This window comes from Papaver somniferum, chromosome 3 (assembly GCF_003573695.1).
Source record: "Papaver somniferum cultivar HN1 chromosome 3, ASM357369v1, whole genome shotgun sequence".
NCBI classification, from domain to species: Eukaryota; Viridiplantae; Streptophyta; class Magnoliopsida; order Ranunculales; family Papaveraceae; genus Papaver; species Papaver somniferum.
Window position 1 is genome coordinate 219087580 of NC_039360.1, and position 13585 is coordinate 219101164.

The following is a 13585-nucleotide window of genomic DNA, read 5'->3' on the forward strand; positions in this document are numbered from 1 at the left end:
TGGATGGGGATAGTAATTAATATCTCCTAATTATTTTTACTGTCCCCCAGTTGCGCGTTTTAAACGAAGCCCGACAAACGAGGCCCTTATTTCCTTAATAGAAAACCGATGAATTTCGATGACAAATATTAGTTGGGATGGTATATAAAGGACAAACAATATCAGTACGGGATCACGTTCTCACAGTATTATCTGATTGAGTTTTATGAATCTAGAAAAGATTGGATTCAAGATCATTACAATAGGATCATATATATGCACAACGAAAAGAGAAGACAAAAATACAAGATGACAAAGTTTAGACAATATCAAATATGACAAAAAGACTAGAATGTCATCACATTTACCCAATCTTTAGAATTAAATGACACTGATGAAATCAACAATGCAGGAAAAAAAATTCCATGACTCATCTTCTGTCACATGCCAGTAAAATGCTTGAAGCTTATTTACTGGGAAAAACTGTCAGAGAAGAGTCAAAGTACAATGACATCTTTGCGGCGTTAAAAAATAGATGATTTCTGTTTTCCAGGTATTGTTTTGAAGAAGAAATACTAAAACAAATAGACGAAGAAGTGATTTCATTCCTAGGTTAACAAATAACGTAACAGATGTACGGAGAGCATGATAATAAGAATTTATTCCGAGATACAAAGAACACATAAAAGAATTAGGGAAATATTATTACAAAGACTAAAGAAAAGTAAAAAAACGAGAATATGTTAACATTCAAAGCACGTCAACAATAAAAATACAATGTAAACATGGATATAATTTAGGATCGAGAAACAAAGAAAGTCTTATTGAATATAAAACTGAAGAAAGACTACGGAAATTCGATTGCAATTCAACGACATAAAGGTTTGGTTTTGGGTTAAATAACTAACGGAAGTCAAACATGATTAAAAAGTAATGTCGTGCTACATTTTACGTCAAAGTTTTATGGTTGTTTTCATGTCATTTTTTATCAATATATATTACTGTTTTCTTATTTTTGTTAAGAGTGATATATTCATCAATAGATACTACAATACGTATAAATATGTACTTATCTAGGGTATTTAGTTATTATTTTTCTTTCGAATTATTGATTTATTCTTTAAGGGTTAATTTTTTGCATCTACAATTTTGTTTATGAGTTTATGCAAATTTTGAAATATAGAATCATATTACTGACTAGCTTTTTTGTTGGTTAGTTTTCCGCAATATTATCATATTGTTTTGATAATATCAAGCCTTTTGACATCCGTATGTTTGTTGAAGGAATGTGATTTATTATGTAAATTCAGTTCAAAACGAAGTGCTATCATACACACTTATTAGTAAGTAGTAATTTTCTCTCCTCAATAAAAACTGATCTAATTTATTTTGTTTGAAATTTTATATCGATATTTTTTTTTCTTTCGAAGCATATATAGCATAAATAGTATTATTGCATTATTTTTTCCTATATGTATGTATTTCATGTAATATGTTTTAATTCTTTTAATGTAGATGTATTTAGTTGTTTAATGAGACAATATTACATTATTTTTTCCTACCGGCATGTATATAAAAAAATACACCGCATCATAAAAGGTCTTATAATTTGCGTTTTCAAGATTGGGAGCATCATAAATTCACCGATAGTAACTCTTCAGTAAATTAATAATAATATGTGAAGATCATTAACGGTCTAAGTAGGTTTTTCCTCCTTTAATCAAAGGAAGTTGGTTATGAATTGGGGTACTGTTTAAGTTCCAAATTTAGCCGGATAATATATCAATAGCTTTTAGATAAACTAAAATCTTGGACGTATTGATGCATTGGTGTCACGTTGTTTTGGTCCCTGCACTCTACTACATGTTTTTTGTGTAGTATCTCCTTAGCTTGACCTATTTAAGCTGCCAATCACATGTTAAGTAAATCACATCAGTTTGCTAAAAAAGACCACCATACTATACTTTTGAAGTAAAGCACCAACAATTTAACTTTTCATGGAGTTGACCCAATTTTAACACTTATGTTCTTTATCCATCTCTAAGTATACTGAAATATCTTTTGCAGAGAAAAGTGTCACCTTGCTCAAATCGTTGTCACCATTAATACTAAACTAAAATAATTTATGGTTGCCAATATGGATCCACCTGTTCTTTTGATTTCTCTATTTCGGTCTGATTGATTTTAAAATTAATCAGTGAGAAATATCGATGAAATTAAATCAAGTGATTGATATCTATTTTCTAGGTATATTTTCGTTGCAACTGTACGCCGAAAAATAAACTGATTCTATTCACGCAGCGTGTTCAACCAGAACGGTTTTCCTCGGGTGTTCGTGCGCCTCATGACCTCGTCGGATTGAGTCGCTAGTTCTACCCGACTCGGCCATCTCCTGTTGGACAATACGTGTTGGTGTTTGAATGGTGTTTGGTTCTTGTACGCCTTTTGGCTCCCTGTCCTGGGCAGGGGACGACAAGCCTAACTACCTCTTCAGTACTGTCCCGTGTTCCCTCCTGGCTCATGTGTACTTAAATACCGGGAAGGTATTGTGTGTCACTTTATTTCAACCCCCGTGATAGAACGGATCTTCCACGCACAGCGTGTCCGCCATGAGCGATCTGTCGCTAGAGATCGCGCTTATCGGGCCTTACGTCTTGGAGTGTTAGTTCTTCTAGAGACGGTTGTTGATGATGGACAATACGTGTTGGCGTTTGAGTAGTGTTTGGTTCTTAAGTACTAGTTGGCTCCCCGCTAAGCGCGGCGAACGACAAGCCTATCTACCTATTCAGTCCCGTCGCTTGTTCCCTTTGGGAGAAGAGCTATTAGGTTCCGGTCCTTACTTATCGATAAGGTATCGGTTATTGTCCCTCAAAACTACGAACATGTAACATCATCCTGGCATATTGTGAAGGGGGGACTTCTCCCCGTGGCAATGCGCCACAGCAGGATCGTGAAAGGGGGAATCCCCCCTGTAGCCCTGCAACATGGGCAGGGTGTTGGTTATACCTGCTTTAATGGTCGGGAATGCTTAATCCCATTGAGGCGGGGACCACCATATCCCTGGTATCATAATAAAAACAAAATGTGGTACTGAATGTGCCAAGGATTGGTGCCTACCTTTGTGTGGGTTGCGCTGTCCCAGCGAGTCCGCGTAAAAATTTGCTAAACCTTTGGGGATGATATCCCTGGCCTACCCTGACTTGCACGGGAAAAAGGTCTTTCGGTTTTCGGTTTTCGGTTAGTAGGTGTTTACTGATGTTATAAAAGTATATGGACCCTGGAACGATATAAGTTATCTATTCTATAATCGATTAAGTTGTAATCTTTTTTAAGTATAATTAGGGATACATTTACTAAGTTGTATTATTTTTTGATGTAAATTTATCAAGAAAATATATATAATGTAGTGAAGAAAAAATATATAATGCATACTTACTATAAGGAGAGGTTGAGTCGGGGCCGTAAGGCCCTGGTGATACCTAGTAAATAATAAAAAGACTGGTCCTAAAATCCATTCCCACCCGCACCGAAAAGAAAGCATTAATGAACTCACTCTGTCCAACATTTTAAAAACTTCCTTTCTATGTATGCAGATCATTGAGTGAAAACTGGACGGTGAAAACTGAATAGTTTTAAACTAAATAATATTATCATGGATAGTTAAAGTTTATACTCCCTCCTTCCGATTTACTTGACGTTGTAGAGTTTTTCACGGAGATTAAGAAATATCAGAGAGAGTAAAATCTTTCCAATTTCACCCATATTAATTCTTCTTAAAGATTTAAATGACTTAGTTTTTAATTTCTAGATTCTAGGGAAAGTTATCAAACCCATAGTAATTTACTTGAGATGTACTACCAAATTCTCCATAATTTTGGGAAACAATAAAAAATTAGAGTAGATTGTTGATTGCAATAAAAATTAATGATATTGTGTGATATCCAAAGCAAGGACAACCCAGTGAGAATGTGAGAAAAATAATAAAACTATCATTTATTTTGGAACGAAAAAAAACACTAAAACATCAAGTAAAATGGAATGGAGAGAATAGTTTCTTTTGAGAATTGTCAGTATTCTTACATGCCAAAAGACATAAATAGTGTGGCTGATTCAATAGCCAAATATGCAAGAATTTCTCCCGGATTCATAATGGCCGGGATGGATTCAAGTCCTTATCCGATTCAATAGCCAAATATGCAAAAATTTCTCCACATGTACAAGATTGGGATTCATAATGGCCGGGATGGATTCAAGTCCTTATCCAGGCAGACCAAACGGATTGACGTGTAACTCTTTAACTCAAGTAGAATTGTCAATTAATTTAGGATTCAAGCCAAAATGGCTGCCAACTCTGAGTTATCTGCTATGATAATGTAGATATCTGAAAAATGCCAAAATAATGGCGGCCTTGAAAACGACGCCGACATAAGTAAGGTCCCACTAAAAGATCAAAAGGATTTCCCCTTATCCATAAAGAAGAGTCAAGTTACCGTTCCTTTTTTAAATTACACGTGTATGACCCTGAGCACGGGAGCTTGCAAAGAAGGTAGGAAAGGCAAACACATCTGACATTCAGATGACAGACCCAGAGCTCATTTTTTGTGGATGATCCTGTGCTACATTTTGGAGTAGGCTTCTGCCTATACTACAAACTATTTGTACCTATTACAAGTAACAAATCAATGGCTGTACCACTGAATGTATAAAGTAATTCAGTAACCAAAAATTATACATCTCATGTATGAGAACAGCAACTTATATTGCCTAGATCTAAAGAGAACAGGTTTTGAAAGTGAAGCAAAATTGAGATTCCTCCACTTCACGACTGAGATATGTTCAGTCCCTAAGGCTAACAACAAGATAAGTTTGCAAAATAGCCACATTACCTACATATTTCTAACAACTTCAAGTTGTAAATGTAGGAATTATATCATGGGATCTCAGAAAAACAGAACTTTATGATCGATCGTCTTCATCCATTTAACTATATAAGCAAAAAGCTTTAAGAAATAAAATAAAAAACAAATGGCATAAACCTTAATAATGTTGAGTGATCAGTAAATTGACCAGAATACCATAACACAAGTCAATCAGGTAATAGCAGTACAAAACAACCTAAAAGAAAACACGATATTTTACTGATTCTCTTTCAGTACTCAACCATCCAGCAGGTGGATTATTTTTTTGAGATTTCGGAACCTTAGTATCATAGTACCTTCTAGTTTCTCCTGCAGGAATGAAAGTTTTCAGAGAAAGGATGCTTTCAGCTTGAACGTGCAGCTGACAATCCGCGTATAGGTGATAACTATAACCATGATTGCCAATACCATTGAAGGGGGGAAATCCACACGTCTTACAATCAAAAAGTAAACCACTTAGCTCATCACTGCAGGAAGAGGATCCTACCACATCGAGATGTTTTGTCTGCAAATTGTAAATTTTAAGACATTTTCCATCAAACCAATGCAGTAATACCTGATCAGAGACGCTCAGAATTCGCGTAGGATATCTAGCAGTAGTAGCAGCAGCAGTAGTAGCAGTGTCAAAGTAACAACAAAAGGGAGCTGGTAGTAAACCTAGATCCTTGACTTGAACACTGAAAGTCTCCCCCTTGATCCACACTTGCTTTTCCTTGTCTTGCAATAAATACAGTTGAACCGTAAAGCAACAACAGCCACAACAAAAACTGCTCTGACCATCAGGGCAACAACAGGCCATTGCCTTTTCGGACTGTGCAACACAAGGATATCCTTTATGCTCCAGAAGATGATGTTCAACTACTACATTCATCGTTGTCGGCATTGGGGCCGTCACATTACATTCAGCCGGGAGTTGAACGAACTGAATCTTCTCCTTGTGAATGTTAAACGAGAGCAACATGCCAATCCTATTATTATTATCACGAACTTCTTCAGTATGATTATGAGTGACGACTGTCGCCTCTTCTTCTACTGCACCTTTAGCAGTTATCTTCCAGAAAAGATCACCCCCACAAAGAGTGGCTGCTCTGCGTGTTACCAATCGACTAGGAAAAGGAGAACAACCTGGTGGTGGGGAGATTTGAGCAACACTTGTAACACTCTTTCTCCATGATCTAGTACCCAAAGTAAAGACCATGCTTATGAAGTACTCCTCAATGTCTTTGGAAGTAAAAATGATTACAAGCTTGTATTCGTCTGTTGATGAATCAAAACCAAAACCATGACATAAATATTGGCATTCCCCACCATCATTAGGATACTGATAGGGGAGAGAAAGTATTTCCCTCCTGATAGGGTTAATGATACTCACATAATTACGACCAGACCCATATTTACGAACTTCTGCAATACAAGCGAACCCATTACAGTAACCTACTAGTTCAGCTCTGCTTTGGTTTTTTACGTTCATTAATAATCTAAATTTGTAATTACTGTCTAGACTGAAAAAAGCAGCTCCTCCTTTGGAAGTCCATAAATTAAGTAAATTGAAGACTAGATTTAACTTACGATTTTTGTTATGAGCAAAGTGAGTCTTAGCAAAGTGTGCATCATTTGAAATTGAATTGCACCATAACTTACTGATGCAGCTGTATTGAGATAGAGTCCGAAAAGGTAATCTGGTGAGAATGTTTTCTATTACTAGTTCCTCAGCAAGATATGGCGACGCAGCAGCAGCATCAATATTCATCTCCTCAGGAAGATATGGCACAGGTGTAGGCGCAGCAGCAGCATCAATATTCATCTCCTCAGGAAGATATGGCGTAGGGGCAGGGGGAGCATCAGCATCAATATTCATCTCCTCAGGAAGATGTGGCTGAGCTGCAGCATCATCAATATGTGTCATCTCTTTTACTCTTGTTATCTTCTTCTGCCTTGGAATTTTCATGTTGTTCTGCCTTGACATTCTCAATTTGTTCTTCCTTAAAGCTCTTATCTCTTTGGATGTCATCTCCACAGGATAATATGCAGCAGCATGATCATTCATATCTTTTGCTCTTCTAATCTTGTTCTCCCTTGACAATCTCATCTTATTCTTCCTTAAATTTCTCATCTCTTTTGCAGCCATCTCCATAACTTACGCAAGAGTGAAATAAAAATCTGATTTTTATTTTTTATTTTTTCTGAACCTTCAGTCTTCAAAAATCAGAATTTTTTCTTTCAGCCAAACAAAAATCAGGAACTTTATTTATGCAGATGATCTGATGTTTCCAAACAGAAAAGAGGGAGAAGAAGCAAATCGGGAAAGTAGAAAAAAAAACTCTATATACCAAATCTCAATAGGAATCAAAGTCACAGGGTGACTTTTTTGGTAAGAATTAGATGAGTAATAGGAATTGAAATTCCCTCAAAATTCATGGGTGGATGGGTTTAGACTTCCCCTTTTTGATGAAGGAATACACACCTAAAATAAGAGAAAGCTGATAAGGAAGGTATTTGAATAGGAAATTTTACAGCGGCATGGTGAATAAATTAACACATAACACCCAAAAAAAATACGCAGTATCCCTTCTTGAAGATGAAGGCAATTCTATTTCTGGTGTTATCTTTTTCTTGGTTACAGTTACAAAGATATCCATTCCTGAAAAAATATGGAGATTGAAGATAAATTATCAAAAACTATTGAACCCCTTGTGTTTCTAATAAAGGTAACCAAAACAACAATAAGAACAACAAGACTAGCTACTACCCACAACAACAACAGTAATTGCACTTAATCAAAACTCAATTAAGAATAAAAGCCCCAACCAGATTTGATTAAACACTAGTTATGGAGGATAATGGATACCCAATCCATCAATTCTCTGCACAAAACGTAATATACTAAAACCCACAAAATTTTGACATAAACCCTAATCTTAATTTAGAGATAGAAATTACAAAATCAAATGGACAAAAGATGGTACCTGCGGTTGTAGAAGTAAGACTCTAAAAATCAACGACACAACGGTTCATCAGATTTACTTAATCAATTCTTGAAAATTTCTGCAAGGAAGAGAAGGAGGAGTTTTTTTTGTTTTGTGGTTCCCTCGATATGGAACTGGAAGCGAGAAAGGATTTCGAACGATTTCGTGGGGACGATGGTTTTTTCTTTTCCCCGAACCATGATTTTATTAATTTTTATTTGTTAGAGGAGAGCAAAATGTGATTTGAGGAGTACGGCCATTTTAGTTTGGTGACCTAGTAGTTTGCTGTATCTCTGCCATTTTCCCAACTGTGAACAAGGATGTCTGCAGGCTTGAGGGCACCAGCTTTGTCGGATAAGAAGCCCAAAGAAGCTTCTTTACATACTGCAACACCTGTTTTATAACAAATATCAACAAAAACGTCACGAACTATGTCATGACGGAACTTGGGACCAATGTTTTGGCACAATGTAGCGCATGGTCGCCATAAATGTCCACAACGCGATTACAGCTGGAGCACAAACTAGCCTCTGCAAACAGTGGTATACCCAAACGATATTGAAGGACTGCACGGAATTGGCGTGGCCCAAGTGACTGCATTAGCCCATCAATGGGAATGGCCCTGAGAAAATCAAAAGCGTGATTAATCTTGTTGCATTGCCATAAATATGCGTCTCTGTCTGACAGTGTATACTTGTGGGGGATCTCGTTAGTAATAACACCAAAATACTTTGTTGCCAATGATTTCATAAAATGGGGGCAGAACTGTTGACGTTAAAATCCGAGAGGGAAAGACCACAGGTATCAACATAAATTTGGAGAGCATGCTGGTAACTCAGTCTTGGTTCAGGAATAGATGCAAATTGGAGAATAATACCTTGTAAGTACTGTGTTTGAGCACAAGACGCACGGTAGCAGTATTTGGAGGTGTCGGCCATTGTATAAACCCCTAGACCTCCATCTTTAATGGGCAAGGTTGCGATACGCTGCTGCACAACACCAAAACCTGCTCCGTCACCAACGTTCAGCTGACGCATGTAGTGAATTAGATGTGTGTCAAACAGATTTTTTGCGTCCTGCAAAATAGTAGGGCAGGTAATGCGAAGAGTAAAATACAGCCGCGACACACCGATACAGTTACATAAGAGAAGTAACTCACATTGTGGGTCTTGTAATTTCTTGATTGTGCTCATAAGTTGAATCGTCTTTTCTACTCGACTAAAAACCATGTTGCTGCAATATTGGGTGTTGAGACTCACTGGTCCACCAAGAAGCTTCACACCATGTACGTGCTGGCTAATCTTAGCAGGAAACAAATCAGATTCGCTATATCTAGGATCAGCCACAGCCCAAAATATCTCTGTTTTACTGAGATTTAGGTATAAGCCTCTTGCTGGCCCTGAATCTTGTATTATCTCGAGGGCCTTTTGCTACTTCGAGGGTTATCACCAACAATGGTTCCATCGTCCAAGTACCAAGCATGTAAGTCAAGATTACACTCAACAACAATCGTAATTACAAGAGGGTGTAAGGCTAATGCGAATAACAAAGGACCCAATGGATCTCCCTGCTAGACTCCTTTTGATGACCATAAAATTGAATCATTGTAGTAGAGTCGAGCAGGTTTGGAGTAGCAGAACTCAACCCACCATGAAATGCTTGGGAATTTAGCCCTGACCTCTTTTATCATGACATAAATATCCAACAAATTAAAGGCATTTGTGAAATCTATAAGTAACATAGTCATGGTGTTTTGGGTACCTTTCATCTCAAGAAGTTTATTGGCAGAGTGTAAAATTGCTTCACCGCCACAAGGTATCCCCACACCGAACTGATGATTACCTAAATAGCTGGCCATTTCCTTGCTGACAGACGTAGCAGCTAACTTAGAGCATAGGCGCCTCCAGATAGTGCCCACTGCTATGGGTCTCAAACCTCCCCCAGGATTAAGCAAAGGTGTTAGAGGAGCACTTGCGATGTATTCTCCCAACACAGGTGGACATTGGCCTGATAACCACAGGTTTACGACACCTGAGATGGATATTAGGAATCCATCTGCCACTGTCGCGGCTACACCACTCGTTGCATCACTGAGGTGTTGATCTCTAAGGCCATCTCTGTCACAATAGATCCCTTTGGGGAAGCTCTTAATTGCCTGCAAAACTACACTTTTGTTAACAGAAAGAGAATTAACACCCATGGGTTCAGATGGGATGCGTGGTGGTGGAGCCTGTGGATGTTTCTGAGCCAATTCATTCAGAGTGTCGTCGTTGAAGGGAGCAATGCCATTGGAAGACAAAACTCTAATGGTTGTCGTATAATAACCATACCCAATTTTCTTCCTGCATGCCTGAATATTGGAATTACTCTTCTTCTTCTTGCTGTGGTATGTGTGCCCGTGTTGTTGTTTGGTGAAGTCAAGCAGCTGCTGAATTATGTGGAGACACCCATTGGTTTCCCCCCATTGTGTTAATGCTAGATTAATATCGGTTATTTGTAGCCTTCTCCTATTGCCAGACCTCTCATCAATAGAGCACTTGGGTGTATAGAGGTTCAAGGTACAAACTGGCAGTAATAAAAGTTGTAGCCAGGTAGAACAATCATGTGGGTTAGAGAATACCTTGTCAAGTGCAGATTTAAGGGCTTTGGAGAAGTTGAGTCTGCAAGGAGGGGGAATGCTAGCAATGGTGGTAATACGATGTTGAAAAACAGTGTTGAGTAAGTCCAAAGTAAGACAAACAACAGCATTATCTTCCACAGAATTGATGGTATCCAGGTTGTCAGCACACACAGATGCAACAGTAGCTTGTGGCTTCGAGATACTATGAATGAGAAACTCGGCAACATTGCCCTTAAGTAGTCCTGTAATGATGTTTGCACGATGTGAAGTTGATTTGCACGACTTCTTCCAAGCATGGATGTGGAAGCAATTAGTACACAACCACATTTGCATATCCAGCAAAACACACTCCCAAGCAACAAAACAATCAATGTTGTTTTGTATTCGTGCTCTACAACTTTCTTTATGCCTTTCTATGGGAAAATGTTTGTCCACAAGATCCGATAGAGTGCACTCTTGGCATATCCTTTACCCCCGACACCATCACAACATTCATCATAACCTTTGAAGGGATAATGGACCTTGTCACTTTGCGATGTTGATGTTGGTGGATACTGGAACGATGATAGGGGAGACTGTGAAGGGTTAGAACCAGAAGAAAATATATTGGAGGATGATGATGATCTAGTCTTCATTTTGCCGGAACTGAAAAACTGCAAAAACCAACATTAAACACTCCACAAACGAGAGAACTAAAAGACCAATTAGGATTCAAGGAATAGAAAAATTAAGAGTTCAAATTAGGTAATCCCAATTGGAAACTTAAAGTACCATTCATTGAAAACACTAATTAGAACCGAAGCACAAGCTTGGCTGTAACAACTTCAACCACTACATAGAAGAAAAACACCACCAAGTCTTAAAACAGTACTTCTGTGCTTCTTTTTCAAACCCCCTGTCACAGCTTCAAATCCAACAAGTTTCTAAAGGAAACCCACAACCCAAATTATTCAAAGAACACTGATAGAAACTAATGCATTGAAGAACCCTAAACTTTAAAATACAATTCCACCCAACAACACACAAAATCCGCTATAACAATTGCCCACATAAGAGAAAAAATCACAAAACCACAAAAACGATTTTCTACAACCCCGAATTGTAAAACGAAACATGAAATAAAAAGAAAAAAAACCCAGAATTTGATTTCCAACAACCCCAATTCTGCAACAACAATCACTCCCAGAAACAACCAAATCTCAAAAACCCGAAGAACAAAAGGTGGTACAGAAAAACAATCTTACTAACCTTCAAAAGGTGTGTCAAATTGAAGTCTTCAATTAATATTATTATTATTATTATTTTATTTTTTTTATGAAAATAGGGAAAAGAGTAATATTACATAAAAAGTGTTGGTAACCTAGCTACAAGCTGAGAACCAACACCCTTTTGAATAACAATACCTAAACGATGAAAAAGAAAACTGCCAGTGCCACAATTTGCGTCATTGTGAGATAGACAGTTCTTTAACCTCTTTACAAAAGTCACCGTGTCCTCACTTAGTTCACCTAATGTAGTGAAAGCGAGAATATGAAAGACATATCCGTGAGACTCACACTTCTCTAAGTATTTGTTGCGTTTACGGAGAATCGCCTTAGAGAGAGCTTGGCCGGGTTGAAAGAACGAATTTCCCCAGTGAAGGGAGAAACGCCTGTGACATCGAAGCATGTATCTATGTCATTTTCCCAGTTGTGTACTAATAAGTCAGCAGGCCTCAAAGCAGCATTCTCATCTGAAAGAAAACCTAAGGCTGCTTCTTTACGTGATGCGACACCGGCTTTGATACATATATCCATAAAAATGTCACGTACAAGATCGTACCGTAATTTGAGTCCAACTTTGCTAGCACAATGTAAGGCATGGTCTCCAAATATGTCCATCTCCTTATTACAGCTTGAACAATGACTGCCTTCGGGAAACAGCGGGATGCCAAGTCGGTAACTGAGAACGCATCTGAAATGACGGGGTCCAAGGGTTTGATTCAAACCAGCAATGGGTATGGCAAGTAAATAATCTTGGGCGTGTTTGAGCTTGTTGCACTGCCATAATACACTGTCACGTACACTCAAATGATAGGTTGTGGGGATCTGTTTCTTCACTGCTTCAAAGTATAAGACAGCCAGGGAGTGCATAGAATGAGGGACTGTATCGTCAAAGCTATGTGAGGAAGAGGTAAGACCACAAACTTGGATGTAGGCTGCTAAGGCTTGCTGATATGTTGAGCTTGAACTGTTAGGAGGGAAGTCCTTCAATATGACATCCTGTATAGCCCGAGTTTGAAACTGTGAAGCCAAGTAGCAGTAATTGTTGGTGTCATGCATCGTATATACGCCGAGACCTCCGTCTTTGATTGGTAGGGTAGCGATGCGGTATTGCAATGGACCAAATCCTGCCCCATCTGCAGTAATAAGTTGTCGCAAATAATGAAAGAGGTGATCGTCAAAGTGAGTCATAGCTTGCTGCAATGCTAAGGGATTTGTTGTGCGCATAGTGAAGTATAATCTGGAGACCCCAGTACAATTGCGCAGTAATAATAGTTCGCTCTGTGGATCCTTGAGCTTCTTGACGACTGACATGAGGTTGATGGTTTTAGTCACTCTCTGCATCACCATTTCCTTGCAGAATTGCAAATCTAGACTGACAGGACCACCTAGGAGTTTGACACCAGTTGAGGGTCGACCAATGTTGGCAGGAAAAACGCCTGAAATTAAACTCCGTTGATCTGGTGTAGGCCAAAATAACTCGGTTTTGGTGATGTTGAGGTGAAGACCCCTGCGGACACCTTCAGATTGAATTATAGCCAAGGCCTTGGAGACTTCCAACGTATCACCAATGATGGTGCCGTCGTCGAGGTACCATGCATTTAAGTCTAACTTGCACTTGGAGGCGATGCTCAATACAACAGGATGGAGAGTAAGTGCGAAGAGCAATGAACCAAGGGAGTCACCTTGTTGCACTCCCTTAGCCGAGGATAAGATGAACTCATTATAGTATAGCCGAGCCGGTTTAGCATAACAAAATTCGACCCATTGAGCAATTGCAGGACAATGGGATCTGACCTCTTGGATTAGTGTTGTACGATCAACCATGTTGAATGCGTT

The 13585-nt window shown here is 38.5% G+C and overlaps 1 protein-coding gene across 7 annotated transcripts; it reads right to left on the reverse strand.

Annotated features, from left to right (window-relative positions):
- Positions 1-4989: 4989 nt before the first annotated feature.
- On the reverse strand, positions 4990-11732 carry LOC113358701. Of its 7 annotated transcripts, none has more exons than XM_026602344.1 (5): positions 11256-11732; positions 9024-11129; positions 8742-8940; positions 7865-8486; positions 4990-7539 (listed from the first exon to the last, which is right to left on the reverse strand). In XM_026602344.1, the coding sequence occupies exon 5, from the start codon at positions 7030-7032 to the stop codon at positions 5095-5097; it is 1938 nt and encodes a 645-aa protein (XP_026458129.1). In that variant the 5' UTR covers positions 7033-7539; positions 7865-8486; positions 8742-8940; positions 9024-11129; positions 11256-11732; the 3' UTR covers positions 4990-5094. The 7 variants fall into 7 exon arrangements, with proteins under 7 accessions (XP_026458129.1, XP_026458128.1, XP_026458127.1 ...); XM_026602343.1 differs by having other exon boundaries at positions 9024-11137; XM_026602342.1 differs by having other exon boundaries at positions 9024-10371; positions 10485-11732.
- Between the last annotated feature and the right edge of the window lie 1853 nt (positions 11733-13585).

Excerpts from the sequence above, each read along its gene's own strand:
- LOC113358701 (XM_026602344.1), bottom strand. The coding sequence starts at position 7,032 with ATGGAGATGGCTGCAAAAGAGATGAGAAATTTAAGGAAGAATAAGATG.